The following is a 24248-nucleotide window of genomic DNA, read 5'->3' on the forward strand; positions in this document are numbered from 1 at the left end:
TTTTGATCAGGTCTGATCAAGATTAAAAATCAGAAGAAAAATGTTGGAATTCGATTTTCTGACTTGGAAGAAGAAGAATCTTTCTAGACATACCATTTTGGAAGCAGTCCCGAATCCAGCTCTAGCGTGGCTCTGATACCATGTTAGATTTCATAAAACAGAGTTTATCCTTCATGAAGGGTGAAGAACAAAGAGAGAGGGAACGAGCTGCAGAGAAAACCTGATTCCTCAATTCAAGAATCGGCTGCTACTAATGCTTTCATTATATATGTTACTAATACAAACTTAGGGTACTAAAATACCCTTTTTCAAAGAGAAGAAAATACATGTGTGCCATTAATGAAAGTATACATGATCATGGGTCTGGACCTGCAACAAACAGGTATGTCTAGAAAGATTCATAAGTGCACATGCATTCAAATCCACACACAGGTGTACCTGCAACAAACACACTTCATATTCCGCTAACTACAATCATGACAAGCATGATCTCCGAACTACAATCACAAGAGTCCTAGATATTCACAACTAAGTGAAGTGTGTGAGCATAACTTGTATTTGCAATTCATTTAGATATTCAGTGCAACATCGTGCTTACACAATTAGTGCCTAAACAGGCTCTCTATAAGTTCAGTTAAGGTATCTTACCTTAATAATGTAAAGAACAATGAATCAAAACTCAAAAGACCGAGGAGTTTCGAAGTCCGCAAAGACTGCTACCCAAGCAATACAACGAACCCTTCGTGTGCGATCGCAAATGCCAAAAACTCAAAAAATGCCAATTATAACAAGATTAGCCAAAAATAGCAAATTACCCTATAAATCATTACCAAGAATCAAAAAACACACAAATACACTCCAATAATTTACAAACTCCATCAAAAATATATTTAAATATAATATATATAAATAGTGATTTATAGCCCAAAATAGTTCTGTAAATGCAAATTATACCCTGATTGGCTTGAATGAACAAATGAATATGTAATAAATAAATAAATGAAATTCAAAAGCTAGAAACACATTTCTAATTTGGAGATAAAAAAATGAGTTCTTTATTTATTAATAATCCGTAAAAATTACGGGTTTTACAGCTATGCACTAAGCGGCATGGATTAGATGAAATTCGCATTTGAAAATTTGCTTGATCAGCTTTCGCTAGGCAGTTGCGCACGAGGTGGTGTGTAGGGCCAATGAAAATGATTCAGCACATGGAAAGGTGTTAGTACACGGTCTTTGGCCGTTAGGCTGGCCAGATTGGGCAGCTTGGCATGTTGCAGGTTTGTGAAGCATTCTATGCCCGTGACAGAGCAATAAGAAGCCTTGCGGCGGTAATAAAGGACCGTCGTGTCGCACTGGCTTATTGAAAAAGTAAGCCCGTGACACTTGTATTGTTAAAGGTAATTTATCGGTGATGGTATTTCTGGAAGAGATTTTCAAAAGTTGATAAATCTCGAGAATATCTTGGCAATATATAAAAAATTGAATAAAATATCTAAAAAATAAGTAAAAATACAGAAAATAGAAAAATAAAAGAAAACTAAGATAAAGACCTTAAAATCAACAAGATAAATTGATAAATGAGCAACTAACTTAGAGGCTAACAACTAATTTTTTTTTGTTTTTAAAATCCTCCATTTTTCATATTTTTTAAAAACAAGATCTTTTAAAAAAATTAGCGAAATGTGCAAAACTCATCGAATCAAACCAAATTTTGAGGCCAAGGTCGCTTTTTTTAAATTATAGTGATTTTTCTAAATTTTTATATTTAATAAATTTAGGGTTTTTTTAAAAAAGAAAATCTGAAAACAAGCGCAGTTTTCTATAGCGATAATTATCGCGATATATTTTCAATATTATCGACTACCTTGAAATAGCTGCCAATATCGCAATATTTCCATATATCAGCGATATTGGTGACTTTAATATATATATATATAATTTTTAATTGAACCCAGTGCGCCTGGGTTCTGCCCTTGCACCAATGTGTGCCCTTGCCCAAAAGACGATATCGATGTCTATCATGTGCCATGCTACCACCGCACGTCATCGATCAAGCCAACGCACACCGCGCGTTCTTACACTAGATGCATTTTTCACTCAGTAGAGCTTTGAACTGCAACTGCCCCATTCCGAAAGATCGGTCTGGGACATTCTCCTCTACCCAAAACCATTATCATCCTCGACAATGCCGATGCAAGTAAGAATACAGTCTTCACTTATATGCCATTTTTTCTTTGTACTTATCTTTAGTTTACTCTTTTTCTTCAACCTACTCAACTTGTTCTGGTTTACATCCACCATCGCCGCAACCTTTAACACGCCAAGTCTCATTCCTTAACGAATCTCCGATCAATTAGATAGTGGTCTTCTGATTTATCAACATCGAGCATTCTCTACTCGTGAGACCCCAATACAGTCTCATACACAAGCAAGTCATCCTCGCCCGCACGACAAACTTGAAAAAGGTGAAAAAGGATCCGACACGATCCACGTCGATCCATGGATTGTGTACAGCCATGTAACATATCCATACTTATGTATTGTAACACACTTAGACTGTCGGGTCTGGATACACCAGACCCGGATCCATATCTTTGTGTTGTAACATTATAAAACATTGTTTAGGTCACGATTCTAAGTGGTGAAAATAGAAATCGTAACAGCCAAAAGCCTTGGGTTTCTTCTTCATCTCTCTCTCTCTTCCTCTCTCTCTTTTCTCTATACAGGTGAAAAACTTTCATGGTATCAGAGCCAGGTTCGCCTAAGGCTGAAAAGGATTCCGGTAAGAGCGAAGATCGGAAAATCGAGTTTTTTTTTTTCTTCTCCATTTTCTTTTATTCCTCCCCCATTTCCTCCCCTCTTTGCTCACTCGTCCCCTCTTTCTGAAATCTCCTGTGTACCCACACCTCACGTGGGTTTCTTTTCTTTGTGAAACTGTGATCCACGTGACCTCTATTCACGTGGGTTTCATATTTGGTGAATCTGCGATTCACGTGCATCCTATTTACGTGAACACAAACTGTGGGTGACTGTGTTTCACGTGAATTGATTCACGTGAAACACTGAATCTTTCCTTATTTTTTTTTCTTGATCTTCCTTTATGTAATCTCCTCTAAGTCTGCTTTTGCATATTCGAATATTTTTTTTTATGATTCTTTACTGCTATGCTGTGAAACTTATTCCTTGATTATCTATTTCTATTCTTGTCAAAAAAAAAAGTTCTTTTAATGTGTGAAGGCATTCTTCATCACGTCAATCTCAGTTTCTGGACTGCATAGAAAAGGTTCAGAAACTGAGTTCCCTAAATCCGACAGCATGCAATTCTCTATCCTAAAAAAAAAAGAAGAGGAAAGCGGGCTGAATTTTTTGTGAACACTCTGGTTGACATTCTCGTTGATTTTCATTCTCAAATGGACCCTTATCTCTCTCAATCAAATCTTTCTTCAAGCTTTCTCAACCAACTCGTTTCTGAAAAGTTGAATACATTAAATTTCTTGATTTGGAAGAAACAAATTATTCCTTTTATAAGGAGTCAAGGTCTCTTAGGTCACCTGGATGGAACCACTCTTGTTCCACCAGAATTTGTCCCGAGAGAAGAGAAAGATGATCAAGGAGTGAGTTCGATCGTGTATGTCAAAAATGTAGAATTTCTCAATTGGGAAAGGAAAGATCAATCAATTGTCGCATACATCACCTCAACCCTGTCTCAAGAAGTTCTAGTTGTCATTCCTGACAATTGTACAGCGCTACAACTCTGGGAGCGACTGGTTCAGACGTATTCGCAGGTTTCTCAAGCAAGGATGGTTTTCCTAAAAAGGGAATTTCAGATGTTAAGAAAAGAATCAATGACCATCATGGAATATTTGAACAAGATAAAGACCATCACATATCGGCTTGCAGTTATAGGATGTGTTGTAAGCAACAATGACATGGTGCAACAAACTCTGAGTGGATTGGGATCTGACTACAATATGATAGTCACTTCACTACTGTGCCTTCCTGCTCTTCCTTCCTTCGATGCGTTATGAGCGAAATTGATTTAGTATGAAATGACTCTAAAGGGATTCTCTGAAGAAACTCACATCCACACAAATTCTCAAAAAGTTTTTGCCACAAGAGTGACTTATGGTAGAGGACAAGGACGAGGAGGACAAGGGCGAAGTGGATACGGAGGGCGTGGTCTGCTCCCCACTCCAAATATGTTTGTTCATGCGCAGGGATCAAGATCCATCCCCACTTGCTTCTTTTGTAACAAAAAGGGGCATATCAAGGCGAATTGTTGGCACAATCCAGAGAATAAAGGAAAGGGCCCACAGACATAAACGAAAAGAAAGTTCACAAATACCAGAGATAGTGGAGAGATCAAAGATCTACTAATATCTGCCTTGTCAGAGTTGAAATTGAAGCAAAGTGATGAAGGCACTTGGTTTGTCGACTCAGGAGCAGCGACTCATATGACAGGTGATGCAGGTAAGATTTCTAATCCTATTCCTTATTTTGGAAAAAGTAAGATTGTTACTGGAGATATCACACCATCCTGTTTCTCATGTTGGAAAAACTGTCATTCCCATGTCACATTTCACTCTTACTCTTTCTGATGTTCTTCATGCTCCTAACATTAAGAAAAACATCGTCTCTGTCTCCAAGCTTATTGATGATAATAATGCTTCAGTTGAATTTACTCCCTTCTCTGTGCAGGTTAAGGACCTACGCACGAGGGAAACATTCGTTGAAGAAAAAAGACGAGGCAATATGTATGTCTTTGAAGAAGCTCCATGTCATGTTGTCCGCCCTGCTCATCTGAATTTGAAGCCTTCGTTAGAGTCGTGTTCATCTTCTTCTGTCAGTGTTTTTAGTATTTCTGAATGTAATAAGTCGTTCTTATGGCATAGTCGGTTAGGACATTGTGGGAGTCATTTCATTGAGAAACTTGTCTCTAATAATCTCATTTCAAAAGAAAGTCTCAATGGGAATGAGAGCAGTCATAAGTGTTTCAGTTGTCCTTCATGTAAGAGTCATGTATTGCCTTTCCATTCCATTAATAAAAGAGCTTCAAAACCTTTTGAGATTATTTGTTCTGATGTATGGGGACCCGCCCCAATTGTCTCTGGATCTGGGAGCAGATACTATCTAATCTTTGTTGATAGTTATTCTCGATACACCTAAATATATTTCATAAAGAATAAGTCGGAAGTCTTCTCTTTGTTTCAAAATTTTCTTTCCTTGGTCAAAAATCAATTTTCTGAGTCCATTCAATTTTTTCAATGTGATGGAGGTGGAGAATTCTCATCCCGTGATTTTGTTTCTTTTCTTCAAAATAATGGAATAGGAAGAAGGGTGTCCTGCCCCCACACCCCTCAACAAAATGGGATTGTTGAACGAAAATATAAACATATTGTTGAAAGTGCCATGAGTATGCTTCATGACAGTAATCTACCTATCAACCTATGGACAGAAGCCTTTCATTCTGTCGTGCATGTGATAAATAGACTGCCCATGGTTGTTCTGAAAAATAAGTCTCCTTATCACTGTCTTTTTGGAGCGCATCCTAGTTATCATGATTTGCGTGTCTTTGGTTGTGTTTGTTATGTGCATATTGATCAGTCTCTGAGAAACAAGTTTCAGGACAAAGCCCAAAAATGTAGGTTTGTGGGATATGCAGATGACTACAAAGGATATAGGTGTTATAATCCCACCAACAAACGTATCAGAATCTCAAGAAATGTTGTCTTTAATGAACAAAATTTTGATGACGAAGTTGATGCAACGAATATGCCAACTGAAGTTTACTATCCTTGGTTGAGTTCAGAACTTTTTGTTGACTCCAATGAAGCATGCTCCTCAGATTGCGTGTAGCAAGAAGAAGAGAGTTTTGAAGACACTGGGACGTCGGGATCACAGAATACAGAAGAAGTACCAGGCAGATACAAAGGCATTATCTATTCTAGACAGAGACCAACAACATCAAGTCATTCAGATCATGTTTCAGACGGCAATCTGACTCCTTCTCATACTCTTGAGGTCAGAAAATCAAACCGCATACGACATCCCATTGACAGGTGGGTTAGTTATAACTTCTCATTGGATCTTCAACTCTTCTTAACTGCTCTCAATAAGGAAGATGAGCCCACCATGTACTACCAGGCAACCACTTCTACCAAGTGGGTAGAAGCCATGAATGATGAAATGCAAGCCTTGCATGAATGTGGAACCTGGGAAGTTGTTCCCAGACCACCTGACAAAAAACTTGTCGGATGTAAATGGGTCTACAAAATAAAGTGCAAGCCAGATGGAACCATTGAACGATACAAGGCAAGGCTTGTGGCAAAAGGATTCACTCAAGAAGCAGAGCAAGACTATGATCAGACATTCAGTCCGGTTGTAAGAATGGGAACAATCCGAATTATTATTTCCCTGGCTGTTGAACATGGATGGAAGTTGAGTCAGCTTGATGTGAAAAATGCATTCTTGCATGGAGACTTAAAGGAAGAAGTATACATGGAGCAACCCCCTGGGTATCAAGAACAAAATTGTAAAACTCATGTGTGCAGGTTAAAAAGAGCTATCTATGGTCTGAAGCAAGCATCTCGCTCATGGTTTGATAGCTTCTCGCTAGAGATTCAGAAACATGGATTTTCACGTTCCATGCTAGACCACTCATTATTTATCTTTAGAAGTCAGACTGTGAGCACTCTGTTATTAATTTATATCGATAATATTGTCATCACAGGAAACTCTGCGACCCACATCCAAGAAGTAAAAGACTAACTAGGTCAGAGGTTCAAAATGAAAAATCTTGGAGTTCTACGTTATTTCCTTGGCGTAGAAGTTGATAACCAGGTTCATGGCTTGACACTCACTCAGCACAAGTACACCGTAGATGTTCTCAGCAAGGCAGGCATGCAAGACTGCAAACCTCTGGGAACTCTGAGTGTGCTTCATCAAAAACTTAGCGCTCAGGATGGAGATCTGTGTGATGACCCCACCAGGTATCGAAGCATAATAGGAATGTTACAGTACCTCACATTCACCAGACCTGATATTGTTTATGCAGTCAATCAAGTGTCTCAATTTATGCATGCGCCACGTACTGGAGATATGGAAGCGGTCAAGAGGATCCTTAGATATCTGAAAGGGACTATTGGGGATGAATTGATATATTCACCACAGTCATATGGCAAAGATGAGCACGGACTCACTGTATATTGTGATGCAGACTGGGCAGTAGATCCTGAAGAACGAAGATCTACATCCGGATATTGCATCTTCATTGGAAAAAATTTAGTCTCTTAGAGCAGTAGAAAACAAAAGGCCATTGCTAGATCAAGCACTGAGGCTGAGTATAGATCTATGGTTGTTGCTACTGCCGAAGTCACATGGATCAAGCATCTACTAGCTGAAGTAGGAGAAAAGATTTCCCACACTACTTTGCTATGTGACAACCAAAGTGCTATCAACATGTCATTCAATCCAGTACATCACAGTCGTGCCAATCACATTGAGATCGACCAACACTTTGTGAGACAGAAGGTTGAAGAAAAAGAGATTGAGCCTGAGTTCGTCAATACTGAAAGACAAGTTGCAGATCTATTTACCAAAGGGTTAACAAAGGATCGTTTTTGGATGCTTAAAGGCAAGTTGTTCATGGTCCAAAACCATGATCAACTTGAGGGGGGGTGAAAAAGGTGAAAAAGGATCCGACCCGATCCACGTTGATCTATGGATTGTGTACAGCCATGTAACATATCCATACTTATGTATTGTAACACACTTAGACTGTCGGGTCTGGATACACCAAACCCGGATCCATATCTCTGTGTTGTAACATTATAAAACACTGTTTAGGTCACGATTCTAAGTGGTGAAAATAGAAATCGTAACAGCCAAAAGCCTTGGGTTTCTTCTTCGTTTTTCTCTCTCTCTCTTCTCTATACAGGTGAAAAACTTTCAAAACTTGTCGTCTTTATGCTCATAGCTGGAGTGCCTTCCAACCCCAGCAAAGGCAATTCCAAGCCCTTCATGGTCTTCACAAAGAAAGACGACCACCAATGCGTGCCGCAAAAATATCATATTTTTCAAGCCCTTAAGTACATTTTTCATATTTTTTTAAAACAAGATCTTTTGAAAAAAATTAACGAAATGTACAAAACTCATCGATTTAAACCAAATTTTGAGGCCAAGATTGCTTTTTTTAAATTACAGTGATTTTTCTAAATTTTTATATTTAATAAATTTAGGGCTTTTTTAAAAAAGCAAATCTGAAAACAAGTGCAGTTTTCTGTAGCAATATTTATCGTGATATATTTTCAATATTATCGACTACCCTGAAATAGCTGCTAATATCGCAATATTTCAATATATCGACGATCTTAGTGACTTTGATATATATATATATATATATATATATATATATATATATATATATATATATATATATTAACTGAACCCAGTGGGCCTGGGTTATGCCCTTGCACCAATAAGGGAAGGAAAAGAGGGGAGAAGCAAGAAGAAAAAGAGGAGAAGGAAGAAGAAGAAAGACGGGAGGAAGAGAAGGAAGAAGAACAAGAAAGAGAGGAGGAGGAAGAAAGAAGAAGAACAAGAAAGAGAGGAGGAGGAGTTGAAGAAGGAATAAGAGGAGGAACAAAGAGAGACTTACTGTCGCCGGCATCAGAAGAGGAGAGGAGGGGTTGGGGGAGGGGAGAAGTCGTTCCCTAAACACCCCCACCCATCACAAAAATGTCTTTTTAAACAAAAAAAAAAGTATACCAAAATGGACTCAGTCAAAGTTAACCGAGTCCATTTTGGACAAAGATCCTGGGTGAGGGTTGACCGCACCAGCACCAGTGTCGACACGGGTACGGCGGCCTCTTTGGTGAGTCCTTGTGACAGAGTAATAATCAAGGCAACCAAGAACAATATGAATCCTATCCTATACTACATAAACAGACTTAGAAACATACTCTAACCTAGTCCACTTTTATAGATCAATATCATAGGCTAGACATGAACACAAATAAAATAAATAAATGTGACTTGCACATTACATCTAAATCCAAATGCACCCGTGTCTGGTGTGGGTGCTGGTACCACCTGCGCACCAGGTACGAGGTGGGGTCCTTACCCAACCCAAATTTCTTTTAAGTTTTTTACCGTTGTTTTCTTTTTTTTTCCTTCATTTCCTTCATTTTATTTATTGTATGTATTATTGATAGGTTTTATATTTTCATTTGACTATATTTCATATTTGCATTCCTAAGCATTTTTACTGTTCGTATATAGCTGATTTACTTCAATGTTTTATTTGATTTTTTAGTTTTTAGTTACCTTTAAAGATGTTATAATATATATATATATATACACACATATACATATACAATCTAGCACTTTTTAGTTCAGAAGTAGCCTGGAACATATTTATTTTCCTTTATAAAGATTTCAAAATGACAATGAAACCACTTTTATTATGGCACCATTCAATTTTAGGTTTGTTTTTTAGGGCATTTGCCACACTTGTTAGGAATGTAATGCACAATATAGATATAGCTAGAGATAATCCAACAATTTTATCCGCAATTTAATAAAAAATAAGTTGAATTCTTCCTCTATATTATTTTATGATTTACTTTTAAGGAAACCAATAAAATTAACTTTAATACATCAAGGCTCAGTTACCTCAGGACTCTCTTTCAGAAAGCAGTTTTGCCTACTTTACATAAAATAGCCAATAGCCACTTGCTCAAGATGGAGCTCTACATAATTTTTATGTCAAAGACCAAAAAGCAATTATTCACGCGTACAATTAATAACCAACAGAAATGATAATACTTATCATACCTTGCTTATCCAAAAGCTTATTGCTCTGTTCAGAGCATCTACAGGCACTCCAATTGAAGCGGAAAGTTTTCTTGAAGTCCAGCTGAAATTTGACAAAATACGCATCATATCAAAAGGAAGAAGATAAAAAGAATGGAGGAATTCATGAAAATAGAAAGCCATCTTTTAATGTATTCTGGTCATTAAACAACCCTATATACACCATCGGTTTTATTTTTACCTTGATTGTTCTTGAAATTTCAAGATAATAATTGCACACAATGGAGATACTCTAAACTCAACAGATCGATCTTCAAATTCCAACTCTAACTGAAAGAGCATAATAAAGAAAAAGTAGAAAAAGAGACGAAGAATTAAAAAAGAAAAGGATCATGAATCACTTATTTCCTATTTATCAATCAAATATTACAAATTTTGAATATTTTGTTCATAACTGTTCAAACCTTGACAATGCCAAGATTTTTCTTCCAATTTAGCTTTCGTGGGGTTTTGATTTCATGAAATCTCTGTGCATAATCCATAAGCAATTGATCTATTGAATCAGGCAAACGGAGAGCTTCTAACTCCACCTGTCATTTGCATTCAATGTCAAGCAAAAAAATCACGATATCACTAACGCCAAGTAATAGCAGAATGCAAAAGAATTTGTCGGAACATGTAAGTAATAGCAGGATGCATATAACTGTGGGCGGTTGCTTTTTGTACTTTTGGTATTTTGACTATATAGTTTATATTTTTTCCATTGACAAATATTGAGAAGTATGGCTATACTTTTTGCAAAATGACAGTGATATAACACTATATGGATGATATTTCCTTTTTTTTTTGTAAATTCTGAGATAACATGAACATTTTTTGTTATTACTTCATAAGTTTGTCTTTTAAGCAAAAGGAATCAATGATTTTCTATTTTAGATTGGCACTGGATTTTGGCATAGGTATGGATCTATAAAACACTTGGTTCAAAAGTATTACATAGTATTTAGTTGTCAATTTATGTTGTTAGGCTGTGGAAGTTTCTTAGATTTGTAACGAGCTTGCCTGAAGTTTCTTAGATTTGTAATGTATGTGATGAAGTATGTATACATTGCTGCAACAAATTATTGAATATTTTGCACTCTTGCTGAATGTATATTTGTGTATCATTCTCTAAAGTAGTGTAGAGATTTTTCTAATAGGCTAATATAGTTATTCACTGCGATCTTCATTTCTTAAAATTTTCCCTATTACCTGTCAGTTATCAGTATTTCACAGTTTCACATACCACTTCCTAAATGGTTCCTCGTACCACTTTTTATGTGCCACCTGCTTCCAGAATACTCCAATGATTTGAAATGGGTGTTTCCCAATTCTAATTCCCATATTAATTTCCTCTTTCACTTCCCACTCTGGCAACTATACTTCAAAAATGTAAGGCAGTGGGTTGGGACATGCTACTTTACAAGAAATGAAACCAACACCTAGGTGTTGAAATAACTTTAGCCCACATGGTAGCTTTGCCAAATCTCTTTAATTGTTTTTTTCCTGTTATCTATTTCAGGCCATCAGTACCCCTTTAAAACTTTCCATTGATCATAACAAGTTGACAAGTTCATACAATCTTTTGCCCCTCAAATTTGAAAATATCCAAATAACCTATGTCATATAGGTAAGGATACGAGTTTGGGTGTGGGTGCGAATACTTGGGATACAACACGGGAATGTCTAAAAGTATGGCTATGGGAGTCCAGCTATATATATTATACATATAGGGTTAATAGTAGCTGTTGAGACTAAGATGTTTTTAGTAAATAAGTTTTTCTAAACTAGAGGTTATTTGCATCTTATTCTTTAATGAGGGACTAGGTGTAATTTTGTTCCTTGGACTATCTCTATTTAACATAGAGATTAGCCCTAATTGAGATTAAGAAGTTCTATTATTCTCCAGCCGTCTCTCTCTCTCTCTCTCTCTCTCTCTCTCTCTCTCTCTCTCTCTCTCTCTCTCTCTCTCTCTCTCTCTTCCTCTTTCTCTCTCTCTCTCTCTCTCTCTCTCTCTACCTCGGTTTCTGCGCCTTTCATCTTACCTTCAACATGGTATCAGAGCAGCGTGCGACCATGGGTGCCTAAGTTCCAGCATCATCTTCCTTCGAGCAACATCTCATCGGATAGTCGGTCCTTCTGTGTGAAGATCAGACCTGGCTACAGATCTGCAGTCAGACCTAGTCACGACTATTGACTAGAGGTCGTGACTCAGATCTGAAGCCAAATCTAGGTATTGAAGTCTTGGCATTGACGATGTTGCAGTTGGTGGTGATTTAGAGCCTGTCGCACGGTGTGGACCAGATCTGTCTCCATTGCAGGCGTGTTAAAGATGTTGTGATCAGATCTGATCTGTTGTGGTCGTGAGTTGCTGCTGTTAATATCGTTGTGGTGCTGGTGATCAGCGGTCTTTGTGGTGACGTGGGTTGCTGTTCTTGTGGGTTGACGTGGTAATGTTAAATCAGATCATATTCAGATCTGATATTCGTTTTGGTGTAGTTGAAGTTGTCTACTGCAGATCTGCACCTTGGTTCCCAACTTGGTGTGCTTGCGCCTATCAAATATTAATTTGCTGGAGTGTAAGCGTCTCAATAGTTTTTACTCCATTAAAGCTCTAACATGGTATCGTGAAACTGATTTTATTTTGGCTGTCGTGATTTATATTGCTGAGAGTTGCTGTCGTGAGTTCCTTTATTTATGTTGATAAATATGCAGCTGTCGTGAATATCCTTATCTATGTTGATAAGTACAAGTGTTGTGCAGAAGTCGTGGAATTGAATTTTTTTTTGGCTGTCATGAGGTATATGGCTGAGAGCAGATGTTGTGAGTTAAAAGTATTTAGCAAGCAGCTGGGTGCTGTGTAGTGATCTTTTTGACTTAGCAAGAAGCTGGGTGCTGTGTCGTGACCCTTTTGACACAGCTGACTTTTGAAAACTGCATGTTAATAAGTTTTTTTTTAATCAGCAGGCGTGATTCCCTGCTGTGCAAAAAAAAATTTATTCTGTTTGTGGGAACCGTGTCCCTTGAAGTGGGATTCTGTGTTGGGCACTGTGGTATCACACTCTAAGTCGTGTGTTGGGTGTTGCTACTGGTTGTCGTAGTGGCGAATGTCTGATGATAACACACTCTAAGTCGTGTTGGATGTGTGATCTTGATTTACAGCCTATAGTCATCCTTGGTTGAGGTGAAAGGTTTTGGTCAAGTTTCTTTAAAATTATATTTGTAGTTTGGATCTGAACAGTCGAAGGTCGTGTTTCTCAGATTTCATTGGTGAAGTCAAAACTTGATATACTCAGGCTTGCTGTTGATTGTGGGTATGCGCGTGTGGTTGCTCTTGCATTTTGTGAATCAAGCCCATTAGTTTATATTATGGCTCAAGTGGTTAAATCAGATGCAGATTCCTCCAATGATTGTGTAACTCTTAGCAGGGCTGAATATGACGAGCTCCTTGCTTTACGATCATCCAATTCAAAGTCTTCTGTTGCGGAGGTTACGGAGGTTGTGTGCTCGGCAAGTGATGGCCTATCTGCTCAAGGTGGTAGGTGGGTTATTGATTCTGGAGCCTCTGGTCACTTGTGCGGAAACTCGAGCAATTTTTTGAGTTTAAAACCTGTGACAGGTCAGAAAGGGGTACGTCTTGCTGATGGTAGCTCTTCCCCAATTGTAGGGCAGGGAAACAAGTCTATTACCCCTACTCTTCAATTGTCACATGTTCTTCATGCTCCTTCGTTTCCACAGAATTTATTATCAGTCAGTCGAATGACAAAAGAGTTGAATTGTAGAGTGATTTTTGATCCTATGGGATGCACCTTTCAGGACTTGCTGACGGGGAGAAGGATTGGCGGTGGCTATGAGGAAGGTGGTTTGTATTACCTTCACCAACCAGAGGTTTCGGCCCACTCTGCTGTTACATCATCCTCAAGTCCTTTATTGTGGCATCATCGTTTGGGTCACCTTCCAGTGACAAAACTTTGTCGTGTCATTCCTCATATACCTTCCTCAGTCTCTTTTCAGTGTGAAACATGTCAATTGGGAAAACATTGTCGAAGCTCTTTTCCCTCCAGTCAGAGTCCATCAAGTCAAGGATTGTTTAATCTTCTTCATGTAGATGTGTGGGGTCCGAGTCGGATTCCTAATAGGTCTCAATGTCGTTATTATCTAGTTATTGTTGATGACTTCTCAAGACTATCGTGGGTGTTCCTGTTAAAAGATCGGTCTCAAGGTCCTGGCATTCTTAAATCTTTAATTGCAGAGATAAAAACTCAATTTGACATATGTGTTAAAATTGTTCGCACTGATAATGCTCTTGAGTTCAAATCCAAAGACTTACTTCAATTCTACTCTGGAAATGGGATTCAACCTCAATTTACATGTCCCCATACCTCCCAGCAAAATGGGGTGGCTGAGAGGAAACATAGACAAATCCTTAATGTTGCTCGGTGCCTTATGATTCAATCCAATATGCCTGCTACATACTGGGGCGATGCGGTTTTGACAGCGGGGTTTCTTATAAATCGCATGCCGTCCAGTTCTATAGAAGACCAGATCCCAATTCAAATTCTCCATCCAGAGGCTCCTCTCTTTCCTATCCCCCCTAAAGTTTTTGGATGCGTGTGTTTTGTGCATAAGCTAGGTCCTGATCGAGATAAACTTGCTGCGCAGTCTATTAAATGTGTTTTCCTTGGGTATCCTAAGAACCAAAAAGGATATCGTTGCTATGACCCTATATCTCATAAAGAGTATGTCAGTGCGGACGTTACCTTCTTTGAGTTTATTCCTTATTTTTCGAGTACTACTCCAAGGTTACAAGAGAGTCAAGGTGATGTTTTTCCTCTGCCAATTCCCCCTTTTCCTTTAGAGTCGTTCACTCCAAAGCATGTGCCTCCATCCTCTGGGGAGTCTCGATACAGAAACCCTCCTATAGTGTATACTCACAGGTTACCCCCTACCTCCATGCCCCCATTATCTTCTTCTCCTGAGGCAAGTATCACTGAGCATACTGAAGTTTCTGCTATTGATGAGGATCTTCCTATTGCTCTGCGAAAAGGGAAAAGACAGTGCACCCTTCATCCCATTTCTCAGTTTGTTTCTGAAGTTAATCTTGGGGCTTCTATGAAGAAGTTTATCTCGGCTTTGTCTGCCTCCTCTGTTCCGCTTCATCACAGTCAGGCTCTATTCGACCCCAAATGGATGCAGGCTATGAAGGATGAGATGGATGCCCTATGTTCTAGGGGCACTTGGGATTTGGTGGCTCCTCCGACTGATGCAGATATTGTTGGCTGCAAATGGGTATATACCATTAAATATAACTCGGATGGGTCAATTAAACGGTACAAAGCCCGGTTGGTGGCAAAAGGTTATACTCAGACTTATGGTGTTGACTTTTTTGAAACTTTCTCCCCAGTTGCTCGACTTGGCACTATTCGTCATGTTCTTTCTGTTGTTGTGCACCATGGATGGCCCTTGTTTCAGTTGGATGTCAAGAATGCCTTTTTGTATGGGGATTTGCAGGAAACGGTCTACATGCAACAACCCTCAGGCTTTGAGGTTAAGGGGGAGTGTAAGAAGGTGTGCAAGTTGAAGAAGGCTATTTATGGCCTGAAGCAGAGTCCAAGGGCATGGTTTCACAAATTATTTGAGGTCATGTCTAGTTTTGGCTTTGTCAGGTCAGCTTCAGATCACTCCTTGTTCATCAAGAAAACCAGTGTTGGAATTGTTGTTATGGTGGTATATGTCGATGACATCATATTAACAGGCAGCAGTGCCCAAGATATTTCTGCCACAAAAGATCATCTTCAGAAACACTTTGTTACTAAAGATCTTGGTCACCTTCGATATTTTCTGGGTATCGAAGTTGCAAGAAACAAAGAGGGCTTAGTGTTGTCTCAAAGAAAGTATGTGTTGGACTTATTAAAAGACTGGAATGCTAGGAGCCAAGCCAGCTAATATTCCAATGGATCCTAAAACTCACATGTTCGATGAGAAGTCTGAGTATGTAGACAGTGTCAGCTTTAGATCCTTGGTGGGTAAGTTACTATATGTGACAGTTACTAGACCTGACATTTCATTAGCTGTGAGTAAAATCAGTCAGTTCATGGACAAACCTACAAAAGTTCACTGGGATGCAGCTATGATGGTTATTCGGTACTTAAAGACATCTCCTGGTAAAGGTATGTTGTTTAAACGAAATCCATCTTTGGACGTTGTTGCTTACACTGACGCGGATTATGCAGGATCAGTTGAAGATAGGAAGTCAACATCTGGATTTTGTGTGTTTGTGGGAGGAAATCTTGTTACCTGGAGGAGTAAGAAACAAACCGTTGTAGCCAGGTCGAGTGCTGAATCTGAATACCGAGCAATGGCCCAGACTGCAGCTGAGATTATGTGGGTAAAACCAGTCTTAACCGAGCTTCAGGAGAAAGTATCCCTACCTATATTGATGATGTGTGACAATAGGGCTGCTACATATATTGCCAACAATCCAGTGTTTCATGAAAGGACTAAACACATTAAAGTTGACTGTCACTATGTTCGCGACTTGGTTCAGGCTGGGTATATCTGCACCGATCATGTATCTTCCGAAGATCAAGTAGCTGATGTTTTTACCAAAGCCCTAGCGAGACCAAATTTCTCAAAGTGTTGTGACAAGCTGAGCATGATTGATATCTATGCTCCAGCTTGAGGGGGAGTGTTGAGACTAAGATGTTTTTAGTAAATAAGTTTTTCTAAACTAGAGGTTATTTGCATCTTATTCTTTAATGAGGGACCTAGGTGTAATTTTGTTCCTTGGACTATCTCTATTTAACATAGAGATTAGCCCTAATTGAGATTAAGAAGTTCCATTATTCTCCAGCCGTCTCTCTCTCTCTCTCTCTCTCTCTCTCTCTCTCTCTCTCTCTCTCTCTCTCTCTCTCTCTCTCTTCCTCTTTCTCTCTCTCTCTACCTCGGTTTCTGCGCCTTTCATCTTACCTTCAAGAGTAGCCACAATCGTCTGTATATGCAAACGACTTAGCAACTTCTATTTTTTTATCTTTTATAATTTTAGGTCCAAGTGACCCCATGGATGTGATCTACATGTTTTTAGTGGGAACCTGTATGTGAATCGCTGGAATCTGACTTGTGTACACGATTTTCCAGAGATGCAAAAATCAATGGCTGTAAATGCACCAACTTTTTAGAAAAAAAGAAAAACATGTTTTTTCATCGAAAAAACATGATCCAAGGGTTGATTTCCACTAATTAGAGCATGCTGAACACATCCAAAAGGTTAGATTGAGTCAAAACAACTTGCATCGTGAGATTCCAACTAGATTGAACCTACAATCGACTATATTAAATATAAACCTAAATATCCATATATATATATATATATAGATAGATAGATATAGATAAACACTATACAGAAACGGATAGAGATGACCTTTCATGCATCTTAAAATGGATGAAAGCAGGTAGTGGATCGGTCATATTCAAAACTGGTCCGACCCTTACCCAATGAAGTACCAGTAACAGTGTCAACACAGGCATGCATTCTCATGGATACTACACCCTTTTTGAAGTATCCATGTTACATAGCTAATAACTTTATAAATTATAGTGATTTAAAGATAGACTTATTGGTTGTTCCTTAAAAAAAGCACCTCGTAATGATGTTAGGTTTTCAATCAAAGCAAGGGCAGATATTGGAAGAGGAGATTGTTGGAATTCGTATTTCCAGCCCACGTCAACTTTCAGCAGAGAAAAAGATAGAGAAGGACAAGGGATTGCTGCACACAGAAAAGGTCATTATCGTGACCTAGAAAGGCTGTGTTTATATACAGTGATTTACAAAATACTGTGGATGGTAATGTCCCTGATTATAAAAACAAAATACAGATATGTGCACATGTGCAAATTAGAAATACTAAACATAAAGTATGGATCTGGACCAGACGTAAATCCATAACCATATCACCTCTTCTTTAACAGCCTCCCTCAAGTTGTGCATGATCTCGAATCATGGACAACTTGCTTTTTAAGAACCAAAAATTATATTTGGTCAGCCCCTTTGTAAACATATCAGCCACTTGATCTTCAGTGCGAACATAGTATGGCTCAATTTCTCTCTTCAACCTTTTGCCTGACAAAATGTCGATCTATCTCAATATGTTTAGTGTGACTATGATAAATGGGATTAAAAGAAATATTTATCACACTTTGATTGTCACACAATAATAATGATCTTGAGATAGATTCTCCCAATTCTGTTAGCATGTGTCTAACCCACGTAGCTTTTGTTGTGGCCGCTGCTATGGAAAGATATTCAGCCTCAGTACTAGATCTGGCAACAGCCTTCTGTTTTCTACTACTCCAGGACACAATGTTGCTGCAAAGAAATATGCAATAGCCTGAAACTGGCCTTTTCTCATCTGGATCTCCTGCCTAGTCCGCATCTGTATAGATAAAAATTTTATGAGCCCCATTATCTATAAGATTCCTCTTGTAAACAAGTTCAACTCCTACCGTACCCTTTAAGTATCTCAATATCCGTTTAACTGCATCCATGTGCCCAGTTCGAGGTTCATGCATAAATTGAGACACTTGATTTACACAATAGACAATGTCGGGTCTAATGAAGGTAAGATACTGGAGCATTCCGACTATACTTCGGTATCTGGTGGGATCATCATATAAGTTTCCATCGTGGAAACTCAATTTCTGTTGTAAAACGCTCGGAGTAGCTAAAGGCTTGCAATCTTTCATTCCCGCTCTACTTAACAAGTCAATAGTATATTTATGTTGTGTTAGGGTCAATACATTGTCTTTCCTGTCAACTTCTATTCTAAGAAAGTACTTCAGTTCTCCAATGTCCTTCATTTTAAAATTCTGACTTAAGAATACATTGACTTCCTGGATATGACTGCAAGAGTTGCCCGTGATAATTATGTCATCTACATAAATCAATAAGAATGTGATTGTATGCTTGTCCCTGAAGATAAAGAGTGAGTGATCAAGAGTGCATCTGCGGAAACCAAGATTTTCAACTTTAAGAGAAAAACTATCAAACCAGGTCTGTGATGCTTGTTTTAAACCATAAAGAGTTCTCTTCAATTTGCAGACATACACCTTAGGATCTTCTTCCGCATATCCAGGTGGTTGTTCCATATAAACTTCTTCTTTAAGGGCCCCATAAAGGAAAGCATTCTTCACATCAATCTGGCTCAATGTCCATTTGTGATGGACGACTAGAGATAATATGATACGAATTGTTCCCATCTTGACCACAGAACTAAAAGTCTCATCATAATCCTGGCCATATTCTTAAGTGAAACCACGTGCAACAAGTCTTGCTTTGTGTCGTTCAATGCTCCCATTAGGTTTATACTTGATCTTATAAACCCACTTAAATCCTATGATATTTCTATCATTGGGTCTGGGAACAATTTTCCATGTTTGACATTCATGTAATGCTTTTATTTCTTCATTCATTGCCTCTATCCACTTGTGTGACTTGACTGCTTGATAGAAGGTAGTAGGTTCATCTTACTTTTCAACCTGTGACAGAAATAACTGAAAAATCCAGAGTGAAATTATCATAACTAACCCATCTCTGAATTGGGTGTCGAATTCTTTCAGATCTCCTGACAAAGGAATGATTTTCAGGTTCATTAACAATCACATCAGTAATGGTGGGAATATTTTTTGCTGCTCTTCTCGTATAGATTGGTTCTGAAAACTTCTCAATCTCCTTGGGCGGCAAATTGTCAATCTCAATTTGAGTTGTGCAAGAGGTTTCATCTGGTACAAGAATAGGCATGGGAGCAACACTGCAATCAGATGAACACTCTCCATTGATGTTAGCAAACAACTCGACATTCAACCATGGAGAATAAACTCCAACACTATAACGTGTATTTTGTAAAGAATGCCCATCTTCAAAGTTCTGCTCATCAAAAAACACATTTCTGGAGATCTTAACACGCTTGAACAGAGGCTCATAGCAACGATATCCCTTATAATCATCCGCATATCCCACAAATCTGCACTTAGAAGCTTTATTCTGAAACTTATTTCTTAATGATTTGTCAATATGCACATAACAAACACAGCCAAAAACTCGTAAATTATCATAATCTGGGTGTTGTCCAAAAAGAGTATAATAAGGTGATTTATTGGCTAAAATGGCCATCGACAAACGATTTATAATATAAACCGCAGAGTGAAAAGCTTTTGTCCATAACTTAATAGGAATATGACTGTCATGCAACATGCTCATCGCACTCTCAACAATGTGGTGGTGTTTCCGTTCAGCCACACCATTCTGTTGCGGTGTGTGCGAGCAGGAAACTCTGCGACTTATACCATTGTTTCGAAGAAAAGCAATAAAGTCATTTGAAGTGTACTCACCTCCCCCATCACACTGAAAATTCATAATATTTGACAAAAATTGAGTTTTGACAAAGGCATGAAACGTTCTGAACAATTGAGGAACTTCAGATTTATGTTTCATGAAATATATCCAAGTATAACGAGAATAACTATCAATGAAAACAACGTAGTATCGACTACCCGAAGGAGAACAAGTAGGTACAGGACCCCATACATCAGAGTAGATAATCTCAAAAGGTCTTGAAGCTCTTTTATTAATTGAATTGAAGGGAAGAACATGATTCTTGCACAATTGACAACTTGTACATTGCTTATTACCAAAAGTAGGACTCAAACTAGATGAGGAGATAAGATTATCTCTTACAAGCTTTTCAACAAAAGAGGAACTACAGTGACCAAGTCGACTATGCCAAATATTTGACTTGTTACATTTAGACAAACTAAGAAGACATTTAGAAGAGGATTCATCGAACTCCAACGAAGGCTTCAAGACGACAGGAGCAGAAACACGAACAAAAGGATCTTCCTTGAAGATATACATATTTCTTCGTCGCTCCCCTTTAACGAACGTCTCCCTCGTTTGAAGGTCCTTGACATACACAGAAGAGAGAGTAAATTCGACATAAGAATGTGTATCATCAACAAGTTTCGAGACAGAAATGTTCTTTTTTATATTAGGAGCAAGTAAAACAATGGATAGTTTTATGGATGAATTTAAGAAGGGTATTATGGCATTCACAGTGTGAGAAATGGAACGATGAGTTCCATCTCCAGTGACAATACTGCCGTTATCGAAATAAGGAGATAAGTTCGAGAGTTTACCTGAAACCCCCGTGACATGGATGGTTGCCCCAGAGTCTATATACCATACTCCCTGATAATCTTGTGCTATTGTCATCTTTGAAAGAGCTGTCAATAAAAGTTGTTGCACATCTCCACTAGATTTACTCCCATCAGTCTGCCTTTTTGACTGAATAATAAAATTTTTGCCTTTGTTCTGAGGGTTGAACCAACAGTCAACATTAATGTGTCCCCTTTTATTACAGAGGAAGCATGTGAGAATATTTCTTGGATTTCCTGCATGAGCATTAGGAGGCATGTTTGGGGTAGGAAGCAACCCACGTCCCCCTTGTCCACCATATCGTCCTCGAGCTCTACCTCCGCGATGATTATTTCTTCGACCACGACCTTGTCCATAAACCAGCCCAGTAGCCAAAACATTTTGTGAGTCAAGTTGCCCACCATCACCATCAGAAAGGTTCTTCAAACTGATCTCATAATGTAAAAGTTTAGCCCGTAAGTCTTCAAAACTGGGTAAAACAGGCAAACATGTGAGAGACGTGACAAGAACATGATAGTCTGCTCCAAGTCCGCTTAAAACTTGTTGCACCTTATCTCTCTCTGAGATCGCACATCCAACAAGAGCCAACTGATCTGTGATGCTTTTTACCTTGTTCAGATATTCCATAACAGACATAATTGTTGAGAAACTATATTTTGATGACACACAATATGATACACTGTCATATTTGATTTAATATGATATGATAATGTCTTTATGAAAAATGTTATATTATGACTGGATATGCTTTGTCATGTATCTAACGAGTATTTGATGCAAGGATATCTCACCCAAAAGGATGGAGACCTCCTGTTCAAGTACAACCTTAGTGCAATCATACTCCTTGAAGAAAAAGCTTGATGGGCCATTCATTCTTAAAGATCATCTAAAGGGATCGGCTACTTCAAGATGAAGATTTTTTCTTCTTTAGAGTCATATGTAACAGAACCTTCAGAAGCATGCATATTGCATATTACATATTTTATCATACAAGTCACTCATTCATAAAAGTATACGATATTTTCAAAAAGCACCTTTTTTTTTAAAACCAATCATTGTACCTTCTTACAAACTTTTATGAGAAATGTATTTTAGCTCATGATTTCAAAAGCATTAATTGTACCTTCTATCATGTATAAGACAACTTGAAAAGAAATAAAAAAAGTAATGATTTCAAGTATGTAAGAAAAAGACAAACATAGAAATCGGCTAGTTGAACTAAACAAAGAAAAACAAATATTATTATATGTTTACAAAAGACTTTAGTCAGTTTTTACAACTCAAGAATGTCGACTTACTTAAAGTCATCATTCTTTCTGTAAAACATTAAATACCTCCTCAAAAACTTTTTATAAATGACTATCTTAATCCCACTCAAGAATGTCGACTTACTTAAAGTCTTCATTCTCTTTGTAGACATTAAATAACTCATCATAAAGTATTTTGAGATTTGACCATTTACAAAATAAAGAATTCAAAAGTATTTATTGTACTTATACACATTTAAGTCAAGAAGTAACGATTTCTAAATAAAATATTAAAGTACTACAAATCATTAAATTGAATAAAGACAAAACTACATAATGACTTACAATCCAACGTTCAATGTACTATTATGAGAAATAGACTTTTTACATAAAATATATCATACCTAAAATACTACAACGAATAGTGTACCCCAAATACTACACTTATAGAAAGAAGACTTTTTCGAAAAACCATAAAGTGTTTTTGAAATGACTTGACATCTCACATCCCAAAAAGACCATCATTTCAAAAAGGCAACGACTATTTTTCTAAGGCTATATAAACACAATCAAAACAATTTATTCAGTATGGACATGTGAGCTTACAACGAGAAAAATTCTTATTCGATATTTGAAAAAGAGCCTAGAAAAAGAAAGAGAAAAAGTCAAGAATAGCTCTTTGACAAAGAGTATCTTCTGAGTGAAAATAACAGAATATTCTGAGAAATTCTTCATTAGTGCATTCATATCATTCTGAAGGTTCTATAGGAAGTATTGTAACTTTCTGTTATTCACTGTATTCCTTCTTTGTTGAAAGAAGAAGACCTCTGTGAAAGAGGGTGTGCCCCTTCTCTGTTGAGAGAAGAAGACCTCTGTGAAATAAGGTGTTCCCCTTCTCTCTTGAGAGAAGAAGACCTCTGTGGAAGAGGGTGTGTCCCTTCTCTGTTGAGAGAAGAAGACCTCTGAGGAAGAGGGTGTTGTACTATTTATCCGGTAACTCGGATGTTATAGTGGAAAGCTCAAGTGGTTTGCTTGGGGACTGGATGTAGGTCAGGGTCTTGACCGAACCAGTATAAATTATGTGTTTTATGTGTTGTGCCTTATTGCATTCTATTTTTAATTTATCGATCTATTTAGTATTTCGCTATTCACCCCCCCTCTAGTGGAATTTCAATAATTCCCTTCTTTAATGATTGAAATTCTCGCTTGAAATACAAATCTTTTTCTGCCGACATTTGAGAATAGGTTTGAGCCAATATATTCCATAGTTTAGCGGTTGAACAATCATCTGGAATTGCAATCAGTATTTTTCGTGATAAAGTAGAAGTAATGTACGCGACTAGTGCTTGGTCTCTTCTCATCCAAGCTGTGAAGTCAAGATTTTGAATAATCCGAGATGAGACAACCCCTTTATCATCCTGTATTTCCTGCGTGATAAATTGAAGTGGGGCTGGAGTTGATCCATCTAGATGCCCAGAAAGATCTTGGCTTCGTATGAAGGGAATTATTTGTCTTTTCCAGGTCAAGAAATTTGAATGATTGAGTTTTTCATAAACAAGTTGACTCAGAAAGCTAGAGGAAAGACCAGAATGAGTAGAGGACGAATCCATATTTTTCAAATATGGATTAAAAACTTTTTGATGCATTTGGATTATGGATCTCGTGCTGTGTACCCTCTTTTTTTTAAATATTAGTTCTGGTTATGTACCAGAACCACAGCACAAGTCCCTATGACGCCCAGTATTTCAGAACAATGGATTACGTGATTCCAAAGAAAAAAGATATCTTTTGTGAGAAAAATAAAACAATCAACCCAACAGCAATGAGATGGAGAAAATAGAACTTCTGTTGTAGAAAACCAAGATGTAATACAGCAGTTTGATACCACTGTTAAAGAAGAAAGAGATTAGGGGAGAATAATGAAAAGATTTTAGAAG

General features: G+C 37.8%; 1 protein-coding gene across 3 annotated transcripts in view; it reads right to left on the reverse strand.

The window, feature by feature from the left end:
• The window catches only part of APC2 (anaphase-promoting complex/cyclosome 2), a 168572-nt gene that overhangs the window by 44625 nt on the left and 99699 nt on the right, over positions 1-24248 (reverse strand). For all 3 annotated transcript variants that reach the window (XR_016431421.1, XM_090003524.1, XM_090003526.1), the window contains 3 exons: positions 10281-10406; positions 10058-10146; positions 9838-9919 (listed from right to left, as the gene is read on the reverse strand). Coding sequence is in view for 2 of the 3 variants with exons in the window: in XM_090003524.1 (XP_089859650.1) it covers positions 9838-9919; positions 10058-10146; positions 10281-10406 (297 nt within the window). In the remaining variant the exon portion in view is untranslated. The remainder of the gene's footprint in view (positions 1-9837; positions 9920-10057; positions 10147-10280; positions 10407-24248) is intronic.

The sequence above is a fragment of the Nuphar pumila genome, chromosome 4 (genome assembly GCF_984573655.1).
Source record: "Nuphar pumila chromosome 4, dmNupPumi1.hap1.1, whole genome shotgun sequence".
NCBI classification, from domain to species: Eukaryota; Viridiplantae; Streptophyta; class Magnoliopsida; order Nymphaeales; family Nymphaeaceae; genus Nuphar; species Nuphar pumila.